The sequence below is a fragment of the Otolemur garnettii genome, unplaced genomic scaffold (genome assembly GCF_000181295.1).
Source record: "Otolemur garnettii isolate 467f Iridium unplaced genomic scaffold, OtoGar3 scaffold00067, whole genome shotgun sequence".
Lineage (NCBI taxonomy): Eukaryota > Metazoa > Chordata > Mammalia > Primates > Galagidae > Otolemur > Otolemur garnettii.
The window spans coordinates 644,151-669,919 of record NW_003852462.1 but is presented as its reverse complement, the minus strand read 5'-3'; the positions used below and the strand labels follow the sequence as shown (position 1 = coordinate 669,919).

Below are 25,769 nucleotides of genomic sequence, written 5' to 3'. Positions count from 1 at the left end.
TTCTTAATATATAGCAGTCTATTCTGATGATAGTTGGATTGAGTATATCTGTTTCCATTTTGTTTTATTTTGTTCTGTTTTGTTTTCTGAGACAGAGTCTTGCTCTCTTGCCTGGATGGAATGTAGTGGTGTCAGCCTAGCTCACAGCAACCTCAAACTCCTAGGCTCAAGTTATCTTCCTGCCTCAGCCTCCTGAGCAGCAGGGACTACACATGTCTACCACCACACCTGGCTTCTTTTTCTGTTTTTAGTAGAAATGGGATCATAAACTTCTAGGTTTAAGTAATCTTCCCACCTTGGCCTCCCAGATATTTTTATTTTTAATTTAAGGTTGTTGGGTAAGATGGCTCACACCTTGTAATCTCAGCACTCTGGGAGGCCAAGGCAAGAGGATCCCTTGAGCTTAGGAATTAGACCAGCCAGAACAAGAGCGGGAACTTGTCTCTACTAAAAATTCAAAAAAAAAAAAAATTAGTCCAGCGCTGTGGTAGGTACCTATAGTCTCAGCTACTCAGAATGCTGAGGCAAGAGGATCACTTGAGCCCAGGAATTTGAGGTTGCTGTGAGCCATGACGCCATGGCACTCTACCAGGGCAATGGAGTGAGGCTTTGTCCCAAAAAATAAAAATTAAGGCCAGACGCCATGGCTCACACCTGTAATCCTAGCACTCTAGAAGACCGAGGTGCATAGATTGCCTGAACTCACGTGTTTGAGACTAGCCTAAGCACGAGCAAGAACTCATCTCTAAAAAAATAGCCGGGTGTTGTGGCAGATGCCTATAGTCCCAGCTACTTGATCACCTGAGCCCAAGAGTTTGAGATTGCCGTGAGCTATGACACCACAGCACTATACTGTGAGTGACAAGGTGAGATTCTGTCTCAAAAAAAAAAATTAAGGTTGTTGGATTTGTTAACAGACTATTGAAAGAAAATGAAAAAGTGGTATTAGAAGGAATATTTTAGAAATTTTGTTTCCTTCATATATCCTTTTTCTTCTAAAGAGTGTTACTTTTGTAAACATTTGGCCTATTTAAGAATTTGTGACTTTTGGCTCAGTGTCCATAGCACAGTGGTTACAGTGCCAGCCACATACACAGAGGCTGGTGGGTTCAACCCCAGCCCGTGCCAGCTAAGCAACAATGACAACTGCAACAAAAAATAGCTGGGCATTGTAGCGGGCACCTGTAGTCCCAGCTCCTTGGGAGGCTGAGGCAAGAGAATCCCCTAAGCCCAGGCAGGAGTTGGAAGTTGCTGTGAGCTGTGATGCCAGGCACTCTTCCAGGGGTGACAAAGTGAGACTCTATCTCAAAAAAAAAGAATTTGTGACTTTTGATACATTATATATTTTTCAGCTTCAAATCAATAAAAGTTAAAATTTGATACACTTCAACTAGTATCTCACTGTATTAAGGGACAAAGGTGTGACCAGTCAATGAGGGGGCAGATTTGAGGATTTGCCTGTCTTTGCTTCATACCTTTTCAAGATCCCTTGATTAGTTTGGTGTTCATCACTTATGCCATCTTCTCTCTGGTCTGCATATTGGACCTTGAAGTTTAGATTTTTTTTTTTTTTTGAGACATAGTACCAATTTTTTGCCCTCAGTGTTCTGGGTGCCCTAGCTCACAGCAACCTCAAACTCTTGGGCTCAAGTGATTCTCTTGCCTCAGACTTCCAAGTAGCTGGGACTACAGGCACCCACCACAACACCCAGCTATTTTTAGAGACAGGGTCTTGTTGCTCAAGCTGGTATGAAACCTGTGAGCTCAAGCAATCCACCTGCCTCAGCCTACCAGAGTGCTAGGATTATAGGTGTTGAGCCACAATGCCCAGCCTGAGGTTTAAAACTTTTATTAAGCTATAGGTGTGAAATCTCAGAAATTTAGTCACACAGAGGACACTTTCTGGTGATATTCCCAGCATGTTTACCAAATCCTTACTAGTCATTGGATGGTGTAATGGCAGGGTTGTTTGCAGCAGGCGTCCTCAAACTACAGCCCGCGAGCCACATGCAGCCCACCTAGGACATTTACCCAGCCCACTGGGTGGTTTTGCCGCCACTGCCTGTCCTGCTTAGCAGCCGACTCGTCCCGGGGCCCACAGTCCAGCCCTCCAATGGTCTGAGGGACAGTGAACTGGCTCCCTGTTTAAAAAGTTTGAGGACCCCTGGTTTGCAGTCACTTGCAGGAATGAAGTGCTTGGTCACTGGCTGTGTACTGCAGTTTTTTTCCATATAGGGCAGGGTCCGCATGGGACACAGAGAATCTTATGTTAAAATTACAGATAGAATGAACTTTTCAAGTTCTGTTTTGGTGAAAATTTGAAATTGATTCTTCAAACACTAATTTCTGACTATTTAGTCTCAGAGATTATTCCCAAAGCAAATCCCTCAGGGTTAACAAAGAAAGACTTGACACTGTTCTTAGAGGCTTGTCCTTTCTAAAAACTCTAAAAACAAGTATAGACACATTTACCCTTGCTAATTATTCTGATCAGGATGGCCACAGACATGAGCATTCTGACTGGAAGTTTGGCCAGAGGTCTTCCCAGTACAGCACTGCATGGTTGTCAGTGGCTTCCTTTCTGCTGGAGACCACTGTAGTGACTCAAACTTAAGTTTTTTAGGCCAAGTTTCTTTGTGTAGTGAGAAGTAGGGCATTTTATATATATACATACATACATACATATATATATATATCCATAATGGATTTTCTTCTGACAGACACAAGAGAAGATGTTGTCTATCCATAAAGTCCACTTCAGGAGTCCCAACAGGGCTATTAGTGAAATGTGACACGTATGTTAGGCTTTTTGTTGTTATAGTCCTGGCACCTAGCTCCCACTGGTTCTCCTCACAGTCATGGACTGCCATGGAGGGGCAGGGCCTTGAGAGCCCTGTGAAGGGTTGTGGTGCCTTCCTGGTGTTCCTCTGTGTCACCCCTCTGACCATCCTTGCTATCCTTCCAGCTTAGCCCTACCAGGGAAACAATTTCCCTGGCCAGAATAGAGCCCCTTCCTGCTTCTCACCAGCCCTATAGCTTCTGGTGGATCCCCAGGTGCCTTTTCCAGACAGGTAAGGGGCTGTCAGCATCCAAGGCCATGTGGCTCTAGCACCTGTGGGACCAGGGCGGCCATTAATGGAGCTGAGAGGTTTCTAGAAAGTCTGCTTGTACGTAGTATTTTCCTCTGGTCTACTACCTCTCGCAAAACATTTTATAAGCTTTTTCTTTGTTCAACATAAATCTTCCTCTTAAAAAAACAAAGTTCTTTAGCATTTCTCACTTTCACATCTTCAAGTTACTTCATTATCTTTTTCCTTTTCTTTTCACTGAACTTCTTTTTTTGTTTATTTGAAACAGAGTCTCACTCTGTCACCCTGGGTAGAAAGCTGTGGTGTCATTATAGCTTACAACAACCTCAGACTCCTGGGTTCAAGCCATCCTGGTGCCTCAGCCTCCTAAGTAGCTGGAACTACAGGTGCCTACCAGGATGCCTGGCTAGTTGTTCTATTTTTTAGTCTAGACAGGGTCTCACTCTTATTCAAGCTGGTCTCCAACTCCTGAGTTCAAGGGATTCTCCTGCCTCAGCCTCCCATATGACTGGAATTACAGGTGTGAGCACTGTGCCTGGCCCTCACTGAACTTTTTGAAGGACAGGACATCTGTTCTTCAGAACCTTTGTATGCCTCAGTAGGGACTGGGAGCCTTTCCTTCCAGTTGTAGGCTGAAAGTTCTTTCCCTCCTTACAACAAAAGCTCTAGAACATTTTTTTTTTGTTTTTGTTTTTTGAGACAGAGTTTCACTATGTCGCCCTCAGGAGAGTGCTGTGGTGTCACAAATCACAGCAACCTCAAACTCTTGGGCTTCAGCGATTCTCTTGCCTCAGTCTCCTAGGTAGCTGGGACTACAGCCACACCTGGCTATTTTTTGGTTGCAGTTCTCATTGTTTTTAGCAGGACCAAGCCAAGCTCGAACCCACGGCTGGCACCGTACCCACTGAGCTATGGGCACCAAGCCAAAAGCTCTAGAATGTTTTGTTTTAGTTTTTGTTCCTTGGAGCCAAACCTGGTATACCACAGAGGCTCTTTAAAGGCTCTTTAAACTGCATGACTGACCAGTGCCCTGGCCTAGTCATCGCTGACTTCTTCCCAGCGATCACCTGCTGGCTGCTGCAGTGGCCTCTGCTCCTTCCTTGGGTGAGATCTCCAAGATGGGGCACTCCCCAGAGTGTAGGCAGGAGGGCTAAAACTGTAGATGTACATTCATTGTAGAAATTTTAGAAATAAACTTTGAGTTATCTTCTTTTATGTTTTTAGCCAATAATCTCACCCAGAGCTATAATGTTATCTTTAAGGAACTTTAGAAGATTCCATTGTATAGTGCACCAATTTTTCCCTATTGTTGGGATAATTAGGCAGTTCCTGGTTTTTCACTATTTATTTTAAACATTGCCAAAGTAAAAATCCTACACTTGCAGGCAAGTGGTTTCTCAAGTCCGTGGTTGTATTCTTAGAATGAGTGGCCCTGTGGCTATCCTTAGCTCTGCGTTTTTGGTGAGCACTGAACAGAGAAGGGACATGCCTGTGTGATCTTCTTCCCCCTAAGTCTGGTGATACAGTATTTTCTAGATTTCCCCTTGCCCCATCCTCCAGGCATCACAAGCTGCCAGACTGAGGGGTCTACAATAGAGAACTGGGTTGTGCAGAACTCTCCTCCTCTACGCTGGTCTTTGGTTCACCCATGTGGCCACTGATGTCCCTGTGGGTGTGGCCTGTGGCTGTATGTTCTTTGTCTAGGGACAGAGTTAATATTTTGGAATCTGTCATTGCTAGTATTTTTCCTGTGAGAGCCAGTCTAGTAAAGCTCATTAAAGAGACAGTTGGAATTCATAATTTGTGCACTTTCTGCATCAGAACCCTCTGTGGGTTTCTTTGTGTGATTTACTGACTCAGTGTCACATGACTCTGGATGTGGTCATAAGGAAAGCATTTCATCAAGCACCTTGTCTACACGGTTCTTGAGAACTGCCAGTGCCACTGTGACAGGTTAGGCCTATCTGCCACCAGTGCTGGGCAGACCCAGGTTTGTTGACCCTATGCTTTTGGTTCTTACGGTAAATTTCAGAGCTGAGATCAGTGCACAAAAGTGCAAAATAATAGTAAACAGGTTAATAACATGAAATCATAGTGTGTGGATACTTTGTTTTTACCTTCCTCATTCCAAGGCTGGTTAGCTCTGTTTCCACTATGTCCACCTCCTTAACACCCCACTGTCTGGCATCCCACACCCTCACTGTGGGAGTAGGTAGGGTGCTCAGGGACACAGAACATGTCCTACACAGAGTAGATGTCACAGCTGCTGTCTTTGAAAAAGCCCACCCCTGTGTGCTCGTCAGCACTTCCCCCACTGGAGATCCACAGTATTGCTGCAGTGTAACTGGTCTTGTCCTTCAGCCACCCTGACCCTTGGCTTCCTGCTTGTCTCATGAGACCCTTGCCTTACCTCTCCCTCCCTCACTCTCCTAACGGGCTCTTGAAGTAGTTTTCCTTCTCCCCACTGGGGTGTAAAGGTTCTGGCAAGCAAGAAGCCCCTTCTGTTGAAGGATAATGTATCCAGCATTTAGAGTGCTGCCCTGGCCATCATTGGGCAGCTTCTGTTGAAGGAGTTAAGTGAACCAGCAAACAAGGTAGCAGGAAGGGCGCCCCAGGCTGTGATTTGCTGATAGATAGGCAGATGAGTGGCCAGTGTCTCATGGGTGTGGGCTCTGTGGGAAGCGCTATCCTGACCTGCCTTTTCCCGTCCTGGTGTTGTTCTTGCCTACCCAGGCTCTCATTCTTACCAGCAGTGCAGTGGACTTACTGCTTATTTATTCTTCCCAGACACAGGACAAAGCAGAAGGTACCTGATGAGGTGTTTGCCTTAGGCTAGACGTAGTGCTTCTGTTCTGCCAGTGAATGTTTTATGTTTGCAAGACTGCTGAGCTGGGCTTGGTCGGTTGGGTCACCTTCTGGGTCTGCTCTTTGCAGGTTACTTGTCCTGCTGCCGGTTCCTGGATGACAATCAGATCGTCACCAGCTCTGGAGACACCACATGGTGAGCACCTGAACCAGGGCAAGCAGTGTGCTCTGAGACTGCTCTGTCACACTGGTTGTGTCTAGACATATTGGAAGGAAGATTCTTGACATGAATTAGGCTGTCTATAATTTGAAATGGCCTTAAGATTTAAAGCACAGGCTCAGCGCCTGTGGCTCAAGTGGCTAAGGTGCCAGCCACATACACCTAAGGTGGCGGGTTCGAATCCAGCCTGGGCCCTCCAAATAACAATGACGGCTGCAACCAAAAAATAGCTGGGCATTGTGGCAGGTGCCTGTGGTCCCAGCTACTTGGGAGGCTGAGGCAGGAAACTCACTTGAGCCCAGGCGTTGGAGATTGCTGTGAGCTGTGATATCACAGCACTACCCAGGGCAACAGCTTGAGGCTCTGTCTCCAAAAAAAAAAAAAAAAGATTCAAAGCACAGAGTAATAATGTGTGTATTCATAGTGCTGTTCGTATAAGTTGAATTTTGACCAACTAAAAATGAAGGTACAGGTAATTAAGCTACATTTATGTATATAGCACCTGCTCTTTTGTTGCTCCATTTTTGTACCTGCCTAGGTGATGTTTTATAGATTTTGGGGGGAGTTGGGTGGACATAAGTTATCCCTTTCTGGTAGTACCATGTCATAGATGATGAGCACAGCTTAAAAGCTACAGGTGTTACAGTTCAAGTGAATTATATCAGACTTCTTTGGGGGGGGCAGGGTCTCACTTAGTCACCCTTGGTAGAGTGCCAGTGGCGTCTTAGCTCACAGCAACCTCAAACTCTTGGGTTCAAGTGAGCCTTGCCTCATCTCTATTTTTAGAGATGGGGTCTCACTCTGGCTTAGCCTGGTCTTGAACGTGTGAGCTCAGGCAATCCACTTGCCTCAGCCTCCCAAGTGCTGGGATTATAGGCATGAGCCACCAAGCCCAGCCTTTGTATCAGACTTCTTAATTGTTGAAGTTTTTGTCTAGCAGGTAGGTAGAAATCCAGTTAAATAAACTCCAGAATATTTTTTCATTTGTGGTGGCAAAGCACATAAATTAAATGACCAGATAGTTCCTTAAAAAAAAGTCATTTTAGGCTCCAACTGACCTTCTGGGTTTTCCTGGTCATCTTAGGCATGATCTGGTGCCTGGAGCTGGCCTGGGGCACAGACACCAGGCACGTGGTCAGGTGGGCTTCACTGAAATGTGGGCCTTTGGCCATCTTGTCAGTACAGATCCATAATATTATAAGGTGTTTTTTAATATCCATCTGTTTATAAAAGATTTATAATCTTGACTGCCAATCTTGGGAAGACTTTATTTATTAGAAGATATTTTTAAAGCAATTTATTCACTACTCGGTATTTTCAGACTTCCATCGGTATCTTGCTCCTTCTCTGCAGTCCCTTGGGCCTAGACATTAAACTCCCATACAGCGTGTCAGAATCATCCGACTGGATTTGCATTGCTCGGCCCTGCCAGGTTTTCCTCTGAGTCTAAAATGAACTGGAGTTTTCAGTGGCAGTGTGTTCTATGGGCTAAAGCACAGGATCCACACCTTCATAGCCTCCCTTATATAGCCCGGCTCCTGCCAGGGTGCTTTGGACATCCTATTAAGCAGAAACACAATGGAATACTATGTGTAACCTTTAAATGCCTGCTCTCTCATTTGTGACTCTAAGAAAGGGCATCAGGACCTCAAATTGCTTTGAGCCATTTGTTTGCCGGGCCTTGTTATCTTATGCCTTTTCTAAGTCCCCTGGGGAAGTGGGCTGCTGATGTGGAGACCCCACAGGGTTATGGAGGAATTAACTGCAGGTAGCATAGTGTCCTCCCCACTAACCAGGGCCTTCCAGGAGGTCCTTATTGCCCCTCCACAAGCCCTTCTGTGGCCTGAAAGTGTGGACTGCAACCTATAGTGTCTCTACTTTAATAGGCTCCCTGTGTGCTGGGATTAACTTAAGAGTACAGTCTGGGTGGTCTGGAGGACAGTTTGTCATGTGAGCAGCCATCTGAGAATTTGAGGCTGTGACCTCCATTGTCTCTTGCTCCTGCTCCAGTGCCCTGTGGGACATCGAGACAGGCCAGCAGACAACCACATTCACTGGACACACTGGAGATGTCATGAGCCTTTCTCTTGCTCCTGACACCAGACTATTTGTCTCTGGTGCTTGTGATGCTTCAGCCAAGCTCTGGGATGTTCGAGAAGGGATGTGCCGACAAACTTTCACTGGCCACGAGTCTGACATCAATGCCATCTGTGTGAGTCGGGGGTGAGGGCATGGGGACAGGGCTGCACTGGCTCTGCTGTGCTTTGGATTGCTAAACTTTGAACTATTTTTCAATTAGATGTTTTCTCTCTTCTCTTCTATGCAAATACACTTTAATTTAGAGATGAGTATACAGAAAACTCCATGTAGAAAACCCTACTGGGATCTGGTATGATTGTAGAAGATATCTGATCTATGTTGACCGTTCACCTCCCAGATATCCAGGAGTGGTCTGTTGTGTGCCAGGCCTTGTTCCTCCCCCTAGAGATGACCAGCACTTGGAGCTTACCTCTAACTAGAAACAGATAAAATAACACAGGCCACCAGTACATCCTCCAGGTCAGGGATTAGCTGACCCGAGAAAGCTCCCTGTTCTCTGGCACCCCGACAGTTAGGCACTGTTTTCAGCGCTGGCCTAGAGATTAGGAGGTGTATGTCTGGTTTATTGGGGCATAGCTCTGATGCAGCGCTGACTACAGCCCCTTCCCTCCTTCCTCCATGAAATTAGCCTGACAGTTGGTAGCTATAGAGACACATGTGTTTTTCAGTTTTGGCCACGTTCTCATTACTCTATTGGAGTAAAATCTCTTCTTTGGGGACGACAACCATACTGTCAGGTCACAGTGATGTGAGCTTCCTCGATGCAAGTCCTTTTCTGTCTTTGCCCCCAAGGAGCTCTCTGGGATCCTTACTGATCTTTGCCTACTATGTCAGCAGCCCTACTGTTGGGCACCCGCATCTCCTGTGTTTGTATTTGAGCATTTACATGCTGTATTGATTTGCTTTCTCATTCCAGTTCTTTCCAAATGGCAATGCATTTGCCACCGGCTCGGATGATGCGACCTGCAGGCTGTTTGACCTCCGTGCAGACCAGGAGCTCATGACTTACTCCCATGACAACATCATCTGTGGGATCACCTCCGTCTCCTTCTCCAAGAGCGGGCGCCTACTTCTTGCTGGGTACGACGACTTCAACTGCAACGTGTGGGATGCACTCAAAGCCGACCGGGCAGGTAGGCACCACAGGGTTCGATGTCTCCTGGGTGTCAGACAGCATCTGCAAGGCACTATCAGATGTCTGTATCAGGCTGTGTTGTGGCCCCACAGAGATAAAGGTGGCAGCCTAGCCTGGGTGTCGAGGTTCTGGCTCTCCAGGTGAGCCAGGTCCATGGGGTCTTCCCACCCGTTCTTGTGAGGGGAAAAAGGGGCATGGTATGTGGGAGAGGATCCAGCTGCTCAGTCCTCTGACACCCAAGTGCAGAGCAGAGGGAAGGCTGGGCTATTCCTTTTGTAGTCTGAATTTGGCATATCAAAACCAAGTGTGGGCTCGGCGCCCATAGCACAGTGGTTACTGCGCCAGCCACATACACTGAGGCTGGCAGGTTCGAGCCAGGCCCAGACCATCTAAACAAGTATGACAACTACAACAAAAAATAGCTGGGCGTTGGGGCAGGCACCTGTAGTCCCAGCTGCTTGGAAGGCTGAGGCGAGAGAATCGCTTAAGTCCAAGAGTTTGAGGTTGCTGTGAGCTGTGACGCCATGGCACTCTACCCAGGGTGATGTCAGAATCTGTCTTCAAAAAAAAAAGGAAATGTGTCATTGTTAAGTGTATGAAAATAAACACTGTAGAAAAGATGAGAACTTTTTTTTTGAGACAGAGCCTCAAGCTGTCCCCCTGGGTAGAGTGTCGTGGCATTACAGCTCACAGCAACCTCCAACTCCTGGGCTCAAGCGAGTCTCCTGCCTCCACCTCCCAAGTAGCTGGGACCACAGGCACCCGCCACAGCGCCCGGCCATTTTTTGGTTGCAGCCGTCATTATTGTTTGGCGGGTCCGGGCTGGGGATTCGAACCCGCCACCTTAGGTGTATGTGGCTGGCCCCTTAGCCGGTTGAGCTATAGGCGCCGAGCCAAGATGAGAACTTTCTTATTAAAAGTGGACATTTGGTTGGGCTGGGCACAGTCCCTCATGCCTGTAATCCCAACACTCTAAGAGGCTGAAGCAGGTGGATTGTTTGTGCTCACAAGTTCAAGACAAGTCCAAGCAAAAGTGAGACCCCATCTTTAAAAAAAAAAGCTGGGCATCATGGCAGGCTCCTGTAGTCCCAGCTACTTGGAAAACTGAGGCAAGAGGATCACTTGAGCCTAGGAATTTGAGGTTGCTATGAGCTATGATGCCATAGCACTCTACCAGGGGCAAGAGAAACTATGTCTCAAAACATATTTTTTTTCAAAAAGTAGACATTTCCTGAATTAGGAAAATGTTGACATTTTTAGAATCTTCTAACCCTGTTCATCTCAGTGCTTTGGTGGATAGAAAAAGGGTGCATGCCTCCAATCTTGGGGCCTTAGCATGGCCTCCTGCTTCTGGGTGGGTTCTAGTCCCATCTCTCAGATAAACACCTCTCTTTTGCACCCTGGTGTAAGTGAGCCAAATTGAAGCTTTTTCTGACCAAATCCCTTAGTCACTGTGCCTTGAGGGCTGTGGAACCCAGCCCCCATGTGTTTGTGGAGAACATTTGGGCCTGTACCCAGCTGTAACTCCAGTAGCTGCAGAGGTGGGAGAATTTGTCTGAAATGACCCTTCAGATCCTTCTGGGAAGATATGGATTGTTATGGCTCTGGGAGTTGTCTATGCCAGGACTCTTGGAGTTGCTGGGTGCCAGCCCCAGGGGCCTCTTACCTGCTAAGAGAAACAGCCCACACCCACATATTCTCCTGGTATAGATTGTTGCTTTGAGATGGAGATTAGGGTGGTTTTAATTTTTTTGGCCAGGGCTAGGCTTGAACTCACCATCTTCAGCATATGGGGTCAGTGCCCTAATCCTTAAGCCACAGGCGCTGCCCTTTCAATTTTTTTTTTGAGAGACTGTCTGATTCTTGCCCAGGTTAGAGTGCCAGGGCCTCAGCTTAGCTGAAAGCAACCTCAGACTCAGGGACTCAGTGATCCTCCTGCCTCAGCCTCCTGAGTAGATAGGACTATAGGTGCCCACCATGACGCCTGACTAGTGGTTTTTTTATTTTTTTGACTATTTTTAGTAGAGACAGGGTCTGTCTTGCTCACACTGGTCTTGAATTCCTGAGCTCATGGGAGCTTCTTGCCTCAGCCTCCCAGAGTCCTGGGATTATAGGCATGAGCCACTGGCATGACCTAGTTTTGATTTTTTTGATGGTGGTTTTTATTTCATTTTTTGAGTGCTGAGAAGTCAGTTCAAGTGGCCCTCAGTGTTAACGTGTGGGTGCCTTTGAATTACAGATTTTTCTTGTCATTCCTTTTTTTTTTTTTTTTTTGAGACAGAGCCTCAAGCTGTCCCCCTGGGTAGAGTGCTATGGCATCACAGCTCACAGCAACCTCCAACTCCTGGGCTCAAGCGAGTCTCCTGCCTCCGCCTCCCAAGTAGCTGGGACCACAGGCGCCCACCACAATGCCAGGCTATTTTTTGGTTGCAGCCATCATTGTTGTTTGGCGGGTCCGGGCTGGATTTGAACCCGCCACCTTAGGTGTATGTGGCTGGCGCCTTAGCCACTTGAGCCATAGGTGCTGAGCCTGTCATTCCTTTTTTAATGAACTTGCCTTTAAACAACTTAAGATCGGGCTTTGAGTGTACGTGTATTTTCCGTGAATACCACCCTGTGGCTGTAGACTGTCTGTAGAGAACAGCTGTGTTCATTTGTGCACCCCTTAACTAGACTGGCTGTGCACTTCAGTTCAGCGTCCAATTCTCCACTTTCTTACTGTGAGGAAGGTCTCACCCCATCATAGAGGAGTCACCCAGTCCTGTCTTGGTGAGGCATCTCTGGGCTTCTGACTTTGTCGTGGTCTGTACCCAGGTGTGTTGGCTGGACATGACAACCGCGTCAGCTGCCTAGGGGTGACTGACGACGGCATGGCTGTGGCGACAGGATCCTGGGACAGCTTCTTGAAGATCTGGAACTAACTCCAGGAGGTAAGAGCACCCCAGATGCCCTTCCTGAGAATAGTTTCTTCCCATAGAACAGATGTTGGGATTTAAGGCTTCTAGATTAATGTTAGCAGTAGCATTAATTTGGAATTGTCATGGAAAGGCAGACATTTATGGAAATCTGAAATAAAGTGCCTTCATCTGCAAATGCTGATTTAGCAGTGAAATAGCAGTGACACCAACTGTATATCTGAATTTAGATGTTTCTTTTTACATTTAAACTCTGTTTAAAACAGCATGTGGATGCCACGGAGACTGGAAGACCATTCCACCCTTGACGCATTACAGTGAGAGCATATCCTATCCAACCGTACTAATGTGGACACCCTACACTTCCCCTCAGAACTACAAAAGGGCAAGATCTTTTTTCCTTCACTTATTGCTGAAACCAAGAGCACAATTCCCATTAAGAGAAGGATCTCTGTGCTGTAAACTAAACAAATTGTGCATTCCTTCCGGGGCCATCGTCTTTGTTTTCTTTTTTGTCTTGAATTTTAAAAGGAAATACTATAATAAAAATATTAACCAGAAGGTAAACCTGAGTATAATTGTGAGACAGACACACCTCTTCACTAGTTGAATTTTAGACCAGTGATCCTGTTTTGTGATATTCATGCAAAACAAGTTGAGGACTTTATCTTGTAATCATTTCTAAATTTCAAGTCATGTTTGTAGCAGGATTTTGGAAGCACTCATATTTCCTTTTTTAAATATCTTCCTTTATGTCCAACAGATAAACAGAACCAGAGAGTCTAGGGCGGCCTCTCTGGTGTTGTCAGTGATGTAAATTTAGTCCCTGGTTTTGTTTTGTTTTGTTTTTTTGGTCTAATGTCACAAATGATTGTTGCACACAAACACCGCGTAGAAAAGAACATGTGAAGTAACCAAGCACGTCCTGTCGATGGTCTTCAATGTGAGATCAAAGAGTCCCATACCTTTTCTGAATAGCAAACTCAGATCCAGCACCCACTTTCCTCCTGGCCCAGCTCCTCTGCCGTCCAATTTAGTTTTCATCTCACCTTGGGTTTCCTTGTGCAGTTGGAGGGAAGTTTGTAACAGCCTAACCCTAACCCACCCCACCCTCAACTACCAGGAACCCGTTTTTGAGAGATGCCTGTCCTGTGCTTGGATAGTCGGTCGGTTATTTGTGTATGAAACAATGTACAAATCAATGTTTTGAAAATAATGGTCTCAGACTTTCTAAGTTAAATTTAAAAAAAAATGATTGTTTGCCATATTGGGTGGGTTTACTCTTAGAATCGCATGCTGTAGAAATGCTCAAAAGTGCATATAGGACTCAGTCCTTAGATGTTCTTTTTCTTTTATGAAATAACCTCCTAAAGTGTAACCACTGCGGCTCTATCCACTTCTTGCTGTTGCTATGTGCACACGTACCGGGAGCAGCACTGTGAGCAGTGCCACGCGCCTGAGTAGCGGGACAAGTCACTGTCTTATTTCTTTAAACAAAAACAGTCCTGTTGCAAACAGTTGCTGTTGGATTCTGAGGGTGGGGAGGGAAAGGGAAGGGGACGGAGTGCTGCCCACCCGCCCATCAGCTCCTCAGGGCCTGTCTCTCCCACAGAACAAGCCTTTGGCATCTGAGGCAGATCATTTTTATCAGATGCAGATTTCTCGGTTTTCTTTTCAAGCCCAGTGCTCAGCAGCAGCGTTTGGACAGCAGCACTCTGTGGACCCCCCAAGCCCAGCCCAGCCCAGCCTCCCTCATAGCAGCAGTAGTGGCTTCTCCGTCCTGTCCTCTGCAGCACCCTGTACAAAACTGTGCTGTGACCGTGCGGTAGGCCTGGATCTGGCAAAGAGTATAAAAACGAAACCCCTTCTCTTTCCATCAAACACCTCTGTAGAGCTCTCTGCACCCTTTACCCTTTTCACCTTTTGTATTTAATTTTAAAGTCAGTGTACTGCAAGGAAGCTGGATGCAAGATAGATACTATATTAAACTGTACTGTTATTTAAGATGTAATAAAGCAGTTTGACATGAGGGACTCTGGTGTGGTTATTTGCAGGACCATTTCAGTTTGTGGAGCGAGAATGCCCTTCCCTGGATGCCCTGCCACTCTTGAGGCCTGACTATACTCCAGGCACGGCTTTGGCTCATTCCCATGTCACAGGTTCCATGAAAGGGGTGTCTGCACCTCAGGTTCCTGGGAAGTCCCCCTAATAGGCCTGGGAAGCACTAAAGTCCACCTGCCCCCACCCCCAGACCTTCCAAAGCAGGCAGCTTCTTCCTGCCCTTGGGGTTTTGCCCAAGGCACCTTGGCAGTCTTCAGGGCATCTGCCCTGCCCTCCTCCTCCTCCTCTCAGCCTTCACTAAGCTAGCTGCCCCGACTTCCTCTTCCTATTTCTCCTCCCCTAAAATATCTGAGGACATGTCACTCCAGAGATGAGCTTTCCTTTCGACTAAACAGTGTGCATCTTAAGTCTGAAAAAAAAAAATTCCATCTGGTAAGAAAAAAAAGAGCATCTGCCACAACGGTATGGAAAAACCTGTGTTACTGGCTGTCTTCTAGGGCCAGACTTGTGCTTCAATAATCTATCCCTCTGGGGAATGGGAGGATCTCTCAAGGCTGAGAGTTCAAGACCACCCTGAAGCAAGAGCCAGACCCTAGCTCTACAAAAAATAGAAAAGTTGGCTGGGCACAATGGGCACAGTAGTCCCAGCTACTCAGAGGGCTGATGGGTAGCCTGATGCCTTTCATAAATAAGTGAAGAAAAGAATACTAGCAGGCAGTGCTCTAGTCTGGGAGCTCCCTTCCTAACAAGATGAGAGTGGCAGGGAGGGTGGCACTTGGTATTGGGTTTCCCCTTTACTGCTCCAGGTGGGGTGCTAAGGACCACAGACAGCCTCAGATCTTTCCTGTCTTGGCCTTTGGGCACATTTCTGACTGTACGACAGGTGCCCACCTCCCCCATTCTCCAGTGACAGTGCAGCGCTGTCCCCAGGCTGGTGCCCGGGGGTGCCCCTAGCTGCCAGGTGAGAGTGATTGGCAGGATGAGCAGGTGGGTGGTGTGCCTGGCTCCCTCCTCCTCCCCCACTTTTCCCTGAAATAAACCGATCTTAATAGACTCACACGTTCTTTACACTTTAACCCTGCCAGCTGTCTTAGAAAAACCTTAATAAATGCCAGGGAGCACCTGAGGTCTTCTCTGGCTGGCAGCCCCCAGTTCCTGGGAGGCAAGGGCTCCAGAGGCAAGAGGCAGCCTGGGCCCACATTGGCCACCCTACGCCTGACTGCACTTCCTTCTGCAACTCCAGTCTCCTGGCCTGTTCCAGCCTGGCAGTGGCAGGCCAGGCAGATGGCATGAGGTCCACTCCTTCCTTCCTGGAGCCAAGGGCCCCTCCTGGGCATCCTGGTGCTATGCAGGCCACTGTCCCCTTTCTTAGCAAAACAGGCACATGTGGGCAGTGCACACTAGCCAGGGTGGTCTGGAAGGGAAGCCTGCACGCCAGCCAGTGTGCACTGCAGGCACAAGACCCGCATTTGTAGGGACTGCAGTTACCCAGCGAGGGTGGCTAGAACCTTTACCCTGGCACCTCCAGGGCAGGGTGGGAGTCTGGGCCACACAGTCCCCTCTCCTTCCTAGAGTCAGAGTCACCTGGCCCTGCCCTACATACTGGGGGCACAACTGTCCCAGGTGCACACAGGTTGTGGAGTGACTTGTGGCCACCTGCCCAGCTGTAGGCTGCTCCCTCTCAGCCTTAGCGGGACCCTCCCCCTCCACTGACCTCCAGCTTGGGCCTGCCCTGGGCCCCACCATCCATCCCTTATCTCCTATCCCCGCTGCCCTGCCTCTCTACCTCCCTAGCTCCTCCCAGACCTGCTTCCTGGATGGGGCCCAGGCTAGAGGACCACTGGCAAACTCTGTTCCTCCTCCTCGGTGGGTGATCTAGGCAAATTATTAGGCAGGGATCTGGTGAGAATGCAGTGAGTCCCGATTCTAGGTGACTACTCCAGCAAGCCCATTTTGCTATCCGTGACCCCCACCCACCCCAGACGCAGGTGCCACTGCCTCAGGGACCCACGCCTGCTGCTCCCTCTGCTGGGGGAAGGGATGCTTGTCCTCTGGCACTCCTGTTGAAAAGCCCACCCCAACCCCTCCCCTGCTGTGCCACAGGAGGTGAGCACCTGATTTGCCTGTTCTGTGCTGAATCCTCAGTGTACCTGGCACATGGCAGGTATTCAGGGAGAAGGATTGTCCCCCAAACAGGAGACCGTCCAGTGGACAACCCCAACACTGCCCCCTGAGGAGGGCCCCAGTTCTGGCTCTCAGGCCAGGAAACTAGCTGGACACTAAACAAGATGACCTCAGCATAGCCAGTGACACTTCCTCCACCTGGAGCCTCAGCCTCTCCCAGCCACTTCTCCGTTTGCCCCAGCCAGAGGAGCTGAGGCCAACTTCCCTTATCCCCTAGAGCTGGGAGCAGGACTCCGGAGACCTGCAACCTGAAGGCCACCCCCCACCATCACAGAGTACAACTCTGAGGGCAAAGCCACAGTTCCTCCTCCCTCCACCTTACCCTGTCCCTGCTGGCATCCATCACTAAGCCCTCAAAGAGATGGGGGTCCAGGTGTGGTGAGGTCTGAAGAGTGAACAGTAAGAAAGAACAAAGCAAACACCAAATAACAAAGTCCACAGTTGCCTGGAGCGCTGGCAGCTCAGTCAGGGGCACACCCACTGCAGCCCTCACCCCCAGTCCCTGGGGCAGAGCCTCTGTGCCAGATCTCCACCCTGTCCTAGCCTCTGTGACCCAGCTGTAACCCTTACTTTTGGACTCAGCCCTGGTTGCCTCTAGAAATCTTCAGGTCCCCTGAGGCGTCCCTCCTAGCCTCAGCCTTAGTTACTACTTGTCAGTGCCAGGGTGGGCAGTGGGTGTGAGAGCTCTTGGTTCCTGAATCACAAGAGTCTAAGCTGGAACCTTCTCTGAGAAATTGCACAATCAGGGTCAGCTGAAGGGAGCCACAGCCCTGCTTTCTCACCTCAGCAATGGGTAACCGCTGCTGCTGGGCTACTGCTGGCGGAGGTGACCCAGCCAGGGTCATGTCAGGCATCCTACAGGCACAGTGAATGGACACTCAGCCCAGGGGTCATCCATCCTCCTCTGAGTGCTCACCTGCCCTGCCCCCATGCTCCTGCCTGGAGTCCTGGGTAGACAAAGGGTTTCCATGGTTACACACTGGAGCACCTACTGGAAGTTCCCTTAGAGGGAGAACACAGGAATAGCACTTGGTAGATGACCTGGGTGCTCTGTAGAAGCCAGTGACTGCCCCCACCCCAGTAGATTTTCTGCAGGTCTGAGGCATTCCATGGCTAGTGAGCATTGTCACGCTAATAATCACATGTCAACACAGCTCAAGAGTTCAGTGGGTGTGGCTGGAGGTCACTCTGGGGAAGTGGTTGGGGTTACAAAATAACCCATGGGGAAATTGCAGTTTAAGAAATACCCCCCAAATTCCTGCTATCCTTGCCCCCCTTGCCAGTCACCCTGGGTGCTGCCCAATGCATCAAGGTCCCAGCCAGCCACTCTGTGCTCTCCAGGGAGCCTCTGCCAAGCCGTGTTCCAAGTTTCTGGATACAAGCCCAGGAATTCCGGCACTAGAGCAGCCTGACCAACAGCAGGTATGCAGGTGTGGGGCAGGCCGGCAGACGACTCAAGTCCATACGGGGTTGGGGCCAGGCCATCCCCGTTGGAGAGTGTAGACAAGTAATGAACCTTAGAAAACAATGGCTGGAAGACTCTTGGGGAGCCAGCTGGTGACAGGGCACCTGGCAGAACACTGTCCATTTACCCTATAGCGACCTAGAAGCGAGGATGAGCCTGACCCTCTGTGGGGACAGTAAGGCCTGAATGCATTACTGGTGGGGAGCCATCAACTCAACGAGTAACCACGCTGCCTGGGGTCCGCAGTCCCACCAGATGTTACTAAGTCTAAGTGAGCTCCTTCGGCCTTGGCCACTTTTCCCCAACTCCCTGGCCCTCCAGCCTGTGGGGAGCGCACGACATTGCTCCAAGGTCACCGTCGAGGAGCCCCAGGTCACCAGGTCCCTTACTGCTGGGCTTGGGATCCCAGGCCCAGATGTCTGAGGTCGTGGTCGGTGCGCAGTGTGCCCCGAACCGCTCTAAGTGGGAGCGAGTCCCGGGTAGCCGTGGGAGGCCAAGGGCAGCTTCCCCTGGCGACCAACAGCCAGAGGAAATTTCAGCTCCCAAATCCAGTCTGGTCCACGTCGTGACACACTCTGGTAATTAAGGAAAGGCGGAGGGCGGGGCCCTTCCTTAGGGCACCTGCGTTTCCCGAAGCCGGCCCACCTGGCTCCACCGCCAGGCCCGCCCCCGCCCCCGCGATCTGGGAGACCCCGCCCGAGGCGGAGGTGAGGCGGACTACCCGAGGAAGGCTGGCGGACAGGCAGACTGGACGCGGGCTCCCGCCGCGGCAGGTGAGTGGAAACGGAACCAGGGGTGACCCCCTCGGGGGCCCGCCCGTGCGGGGCGTCCCAGTGCTCGCGGTCTGGAGGTTGAAAGGGTCGGCCCACGTGCGGGGCACCGCGCATGCCTGCCTGGCGCGCCTGCGCACTGAGCCACCGCGGCGCATTGCTGCTCGGCGGCGCCGGCGCCGGTCCGGGCTGCCATGGGGCGGCGGGCGGCTGGGGCGCGGAGGGCCAGGTAGCGACGGCCAGCGGCGGGGCCCGCGGGGTCGGCCCGGCATGTAGACGCCCCCCAGGCGCCCGCGGCAGCGAACGGTGAGTGCGCGGCCCCAGCCCGCCCTCCGTCGGGGTCGCCCGCCGCTCGGGGGCTGCGGGCCTCGGGTTTCCGTGCTTGGGGGCTCGCGGGCGGCCCCGCCCCGGGGAGAACGCCGCGGAGGCGCTGACCAGACACTCCTCCGTCCCGAACGCGGCGACGGCCCGGCCCCGGGCGAGGCGCGGCCTTGCAGACGGACCCGAGGGAGGCCGCTCTCCGGCCTCGCTCCCCGGGCGGCACAGGTGGGGCCGCAGGGCCTGGACAGCCGAGTGGGCGACGTGGCTCTCGAGTGTCGCGGCTTCCGTGGGTCGTTTAAGGGACCTCTGCCATGTGAAAGTTGAGAGGGCTCCAAACCTGGTGGGAAAGTACCGAGTTAAGGATTCTGTATATCGTTCTTGGTGTGGAATTCTCTAAAAACACTTTTTAAATTCAACGTCCATACTTGCCTAAAAATTACAAAGTTCTCTCAGATCCCTACAGACAGCTGCCTCGCGTAGCCCAGATGTCAGCACCCACAGGCGCCCCGCTCCACACCTGCCAGAGTTTTCCTTCCCAGGCCCAGCACAGCCCCCTTTTCATTCATCCTCCCCAAGCCATAGGATTCCTTTTGGCTTTGTTTCTGAATAACAAATTATTTTTTGTTTATTGTTCTGGAACACATTTCTGTTTCACATTCAAAACGAATTCATTTTTTCTTGGCTCTTGACAGGGAAACCGTTGAGAACTATTCTCTTGTTTATATGTCTCACTACCTGCCATAGTCGGCCTGAACCTGACGTTATTTGTCTTAATAAATAAGTTATTTTAACGTCCTGTTAGATGATGCCCTTCCCCCTGAAAGTTCTCCTGTTAAGCGTCTGGGAAATTTCTGCTCCCTTGGAACTTTTGCACATGATCTGTATGTTCACAGCAATGACTTCTTATTCTCTGTGACTTTTTTTGTGGCCACATCGTGGTGTTACCACCCTGATTCCAAGCTGCATGAGGACGGCAACAGGTGCCTGTGCATTACCCAACAGATGGGCTTCATTTGAAGGTGGCCCCTTTTTCTTTGAGACAAAATCATCATAGCCCACTTGTGGACTCAAGCAGTCTTGATACAGTCTTCAGAATAGCTTGGAGTACAGGCGCCCACCACAATGGGCTATTGTAGAGATGAGGTCTTGCTCAGGGTGGTCTCCAGCCCCTGGCCCTAAGCAGCCTTCCTGTGCTGAGATTAGAGGAGTGAGCCACCCTGCAAAACATTCTCTCTTCTTTGAACTCGACTATGGGTGTACTTTGCTAAAGTCATTTGCTAAAGCAGTGTGGTATTTGGTTCTTAAACAGACTTTTCCCTTGGAAACAATTGCTGTGAGAAGTTAGATTTCCAGAATACCACAAAACCCTGTTTAATTCATAAATGTTCATAGTGAGGGTTTCCAGACAGCAGAGTCCAGCAGTAGTTGTTGAGTGGAGGTAGTTAACAGATAGGAGGAAAGTAGGGCTTGTGATTTAGTAAAACAATACTATTGATACTATCGCCTTTATTGAATTTAGCACTTGAGAAAATGTAGGTCTCTGTTGGAGAACAAAGAGGTGGTGGCCTTCTGTGGGAGTTTTTGGCCCAACATTTTATTACTTCAAATCTGGAGGCTGCTGACGCAAGAAGGAGCTGCCAGTGTAAAGGCACCTCGGCTAGAGGTCTGGCAGTGGCAGGAGAGTGAACTTGCAACTGCAAGGCCTTCTCGACCTTTTAGAATTACACATAGCACAGTCACTGCATAGCTTCAGGTGTTGGAGACAAGTGGGTGATGGTTTAGCTTGTGACGTCAGGATTCCATTTCTGTTTATGCTTGTGGTTTATCATTTGTAGTATCTCCCAACCCACAATTGCCATGCTCCAAAGATTAATGCATGGGAACAGGTATATTAATAAAAATAAGTGTTGGCCAGGTATGGTGGCTCACGCCTGTAACCCTAGCACTCTGGGAAGCCAAAGAAAGTGGATTGCCTAAGCCTAGAAGTTCAAGACTGGCCTGAACCAAAGTGAGATCTGGTCTCTAAAAATAGCTGGGTGTTGTAGTGGGCACCTGTAGTCCCAGCTACTCAAGAGGCTGAGGCAACAGAATTGCTTGAGCCCAAGAGTTTGAGGAAAGTGTTTAGATTTATCAGACAGATGTGAAAAGTGTTTAGAGACAAACAGTGAAAGTGGCCTGGGTAGTATGTGAGGGTGCCATATATATACTTCACAACTTAGGGGAGAGTAGGCGGCACCCATAACTCAGTGGGTAGGGTCTCGGCCACAGACACCCAGGCTGGTGGATTTGAACCCAGCCTGGGCCTGCTAAACAATGACAACTGCAACAAAAAAATAGCCGGCGTTGTGGCAGGCACCTGTAGTCCCAGCTACTTGGGAGGCTGAGGCAAGAGAATCACTTGAGCCAAGGTTGCTGTGAGCTATGACCCTACAAGACTACTGAGGGTGACATCTGTCTCAAAAAGAGGGGAGAGTGTTCCTAGCCTCAGCATTCAGAAACTGCACTGAGCCTAGTTTCTTTACCTACCTCTTAGTAGGTGGAGAAAGCCCTGGTCAGATCTGTAATCTTGCTAAGGTTATGAGGTCACAGGGTCAGGCTCTGTAGTCACATTGCCATAGAACTTTCCAGGTCTTTCCCAGTTGATGTGCTGCCAGTGGGAGTGCCACTTTCTCATATCCCTGCCAGCACTGGGCATTCTTCACTGGAGGGAAATGAGATGGGTGATGTAGAAAAGCTGAGTTTTGTTACAAATCAGCGTTCACTAATGAGGTTGAACATTCCCTATTTCTGTTACTAAATAAATTTAACCTTTTCATTCAGTGTTTCAGCAAATGTTTGTAGAGAGCCCACACTGGACCTCATACATATTGTATTTGTACTTGTGTGTGTGAGACTTCTGTTCGTGTCCTTTGTACCTTTATTTGTTGGGTTCCCAACGTTTTTTTCCCTCTCACTTTTGAGTTCTTCATGAGTATTTTGTTACTGTGCTCCAAAAATTTCTTTGTAATAAAAATTTCCTGATGCACAAGTTTTTATAAAATTAGATTTGCACTGTGAGGAATTTGAATATGCTTGGATGGAGTTAGTTAGAATTGCATCCTTTTAAAACAAAACATAGCAAACAAATTAAAGTTGAGTAGTAAATCATGATTATCCAAAAAAGACTGTATTTTTTGTATTAGAGCTGTCTTTTCAAAATTATGTTACATATATATTACATATATACGTTTATATTAGCTTATATAAGCTAATATGTATTATATTATCTGTATAATATAATACGTATTATATACATATATATGTACTGTGATGATACCTAAAAATGTAAAGGTAATTTTTTTGTTTATTTGGTCAAGGATTGTTTGTTTGTTTGTTGCTTTTTTCAGACAGAGTTTCACTCTGTCACCTTGGGTTGCCGTGGCATCAATACCTAAAACTCAAGACTCCTGGGCTCAAGTGATCCACTTGCCTCAGCTTCCCTAGTAGCTGGGATTACAGGTGACCACCACAACACCCAGCTAGTTTTTCTATTTTCTTTTTTTGGGGGGGAGTGGGGAGGGGAGGGACAGAGCCTCAAGCTGTCACCCTGAGTAGAGTGCTGTGGCATCACAGCTCACAGCAACCTCCAACTCCTGGGCTTCAGCAATTCTCTTGCCTCAGCCTCCCAAGTAGCTGGGACTACAGATACCCGCCACAACGCCCAGCTATTTTTTGCTTGTAGTTGTCATTGTTGTTTGGTGGGCCTGGGCTGGATTTGAACCTGCCAGGTCTGGTCTATGTGGATGGTGCCTTAGCCACTTGAGCTACTGTGGCGCCGAGCCACAGTTTTTCTATTTTCAGTAGAGATGGCATCACACTCTGGCTCAGGCTGGTCTCAAACTCCTGAGCTCAAGCAATCTACCCTCCTTAGCCTTCCAGAGTGCTGGGATTGCAAGTGTGAGCCACTGCACCCGGCCTTAATGTTGGTTTTAATATTTACTTATTCATATTTATTTATTGAGACAGAATCTCACTTTGTCACCCTTGGTAGGGTGCTGTGACGTCATAGCTCACAGCAACCTCAAGCTTTTGGGTTTAAGTGATTCTCTTGCCTCAGCCTCACAAGTAGCTGGGACTACAGGCACCTGCCACAATGCCCGACTATTTTTAGAGACCAAGGGTCTCACTCTGGCTCAAGCTAGTCTAGAACCCATGAGCTCAGGCAATCCACATGGCTTGGCCACCCAGAATGCTAGGATTACAGGCGCGAGCCACTGCACCTGGCCTTGGTTTTAATATTTATTTATTTATTTTATTTATTTATTTTTTGAGACAGAGTCTTACTCTGTCGTCCTCAGTAGAGTGCTGTGTCATCACAGCTCACAGCAACCTCAAACTCTTGTGCTTAAGCGATTCTCTTACGTCAGCCCCCCAAGTAGCTGGGATTGTAGGCACTCACCACAACGCTGGCTATTTTTTTGTTGTTATTGTTGTTGCAGTTTTCGTAGTTGTTTTAGCTGGCCTGGGCCCGGTTTGAACACATCAGCCTCAAGTGTCTGTGGCTGGCACCCTAACCACTGAGCTACAGGTGCTGAGCCATGTTTTAATGTTAATATAATTATTTTATAACTTAGTTTTCTGCCTAGTCATTAAATTAGTCTTTATAAGCAAATATTAACAAGAGCTTGTAGCTAATGTATCAGTAATAATACAGTTTTAATGCCCAGTTCTTTGGGGCTTTTTTTTTTTTTTTGAGATAGGGTCTTGTTCTATTGCCCATGCTAGAGTGCAGTGGTGTCATCATAGCTCACTATATATAGCGTCAAATTCCTGGGCTTAGTGATCCTCCTGCCTCAGCCTCCCAAGTAGCTGGGACTACAGGTTCATATCAAATGTGCAGCTAATTTTTTTTTTTTTTAAGAGACAGAGTCTCACTTTATTGCCCATGGTAGAGTGCCTGTCACAGCTCACAGCAACTTCCAGCTCTTGGGTTTAGGCGATTCTCTTGCCTCAGCCTCCCAAGTAGCTGGGAATACAGGCACCCACCACAATGCCCAGCTGTTTTTTTGGTTGCAGTTTGGCTGGGGTCGGGTTCGAACCCACCACCTTATCTATATGGGGCTGGCGCCCTACCCACTGAGCCACAGGCGCTGCCTGGCTAATTTTTTAAATTACTTTCTGTAGAGGTCTCCCTGTCTTGCCCAGGATGGTCTCCAGCTCCTGTGCTCAAGAGATCCTCTTGCTTTGCCCTCCCAAAATGCTGGGATTATAAGTGTGAGCCACAGCACCCACCCTAAAAGTGCAGGTTTTTAACATTTCCTTTTTGTAATTTGATTGGTTTATCCTTTTTTACTGTTTTGAAACAATTAAAAACTCTAAAGAAATTGTAAGAGTAGTACAGAGAAACCCCTGTACCCTTCACCAACTTAGTAACATCTTAAACCTGAAGAGTGCATAATAAAACCAAGAAACTGACACCAGCTAAACCAGAGGGAAATGCTGTTAACTACAGACCTCATTTGGATTTAACCTGTTTTACACATGTGTACATATGGTTCCTTGCAGTTTTACATCATGAGTGGATCCCTGTAATCACCTGTGCTATCAAGACTCAGCACTGTTCCTCACACCAAGGAACCCCTCACGCTGCCCCTTAACTGTCTCCCCCACCTCCATTTACATCCCTTGGCACCCACTCACCTGTTCTCCATCTCTATGATTTTATCATTTCAAGAATGTTATATAAACGGAATCATAAAGTATGTCCCATTTGAGATTGACTTCTTTTGGCAGTTTCTTCTGAAATCTATCCAAACTTTTGCATGAATCAATAGTTCATTCCTTTTTAAATTGCCTATCCATCTCTTATTCTATGGATACACCACAATTTAACCATCCACTAGGTGAAAGGTATTTGGGTTATTTGCAGTTTAGGGATATTGCAAATAAAGGTGGTGTGAACATTCATGTATAGGTTTTTATGTGAACACAAGTTTTTATTTCTCAGGGATAAATGCCCAAAGTGCAGTTGCTGGGTTGTGTAAGAAACTGTCTTGTTTTCAACAGTGTGTGAATGATCCACTGTGATTTCTCTGTGGTCTTTTCAGCTTTAAGTTTTGTTACTATTTTTTATTTTAATCATTTGTTAGGTATGTGTGGTATCTTACTGTGATTTTATTTATTTTTTTTTTTCACTATGATTTTAGTTTGTGTTTCCTAATGGCTAATGGTAGCGAGAATCTTTTCTGGTACTTATTTATAATATCCATTATCCCCAGAACTACTTTGGTCTGTTCGTCTCTTATGCCCGTTTTTTTTGTTTGTTTGTTTGTTTGTTTGTTTGTTTGTTTTGAGACAGAGTCTCACTTTGTTGCCCTCGGTAGAGTGTGGTGGCATCACAGCTCACAGCAACTTCCAGCTCTTGGGCTTAGGTGATTCTCTTGCCTCTGTCTCCCAAGTAGCTGGGACTACAAATGCCTGCCACAATGCCAAGCTATTTTTTTGTTGCAGTTTGACCTTACCGGGTTCGAACACGCCACCCTCAGTCTATGGGGCTGGTGCCCTACTCAACTGAGCCACAGGCGCTGCCCCCATTTTCTTTTTCCTTCCTTCGTTCCTCCCCCCCTCCCTCCATGTTGCCCTTGGTAGAGTGCGGTGGCATCACAGCTCACAGCAACCTCCAACTCTTGAGCTAAAGCATTCCCCTTGCCTCAGCCTCCCAAGTA

General features: G+C 48.3%; 2 protein-coding genes across 3 annotated transcripts in view; both read left to right on the top strand.

The window, feature by feature from the left end:
* GNB1 (G protein subunit beta 1) overlaps positions 1 to 14,293 on the top strand; it is a 70,281-nt gene extending 55,988 nt beyond the window's left edge. The window contains exons 8-12 of the mRNA XM_003793202.3: positions 6,024 to 6,090; positions 8,125 to 8,326; positions 9,131 to 9,347; positions 12,164 to 12,279; positions 12,531 to 14,293. Of these exons, the coding sequence (XP_003793250.1) occupies positions 6,024 to 6,090; positions 8,125 to 8,326; positions 9,131 to 9,347; positions 12,164 to 12,270 (593 nt within the window). The 3' untranslated portion in view covers positions 12,271 to 12,279; positions 12,531 to 14,293. The remainder of the gene's footprint in view (positions 1 to 6,023; positions 6,091 to 8,124; positions 8,327 to 9,130; positions 9,348 to 12,163; positions 12,280 to 12,530) is intronic.
* A 4,397-nt stretch (positions 14,294 to 18,690) lies between these two features.
* Positions 18,691 to 25,769, top strand: part of NADK (NAD kinase) — a 28,037-nt gene continuing 20,958 nt past the window's right edge. The window contains exon 1 of one of the 2 annotated variants that reach the window (XM_012807277.2): positions 18,691 to 18,747. The gene's annotated coding sequence lies outside the window, so the exon portion shown is untranslated. Of the gene's footprint in view, positions 18,748 to 18,877; positions 19,051 to 25,769 lie in introns of those variants that run through there. The other variant, XM_012807275.2, reaches the window with a different exon arrangement.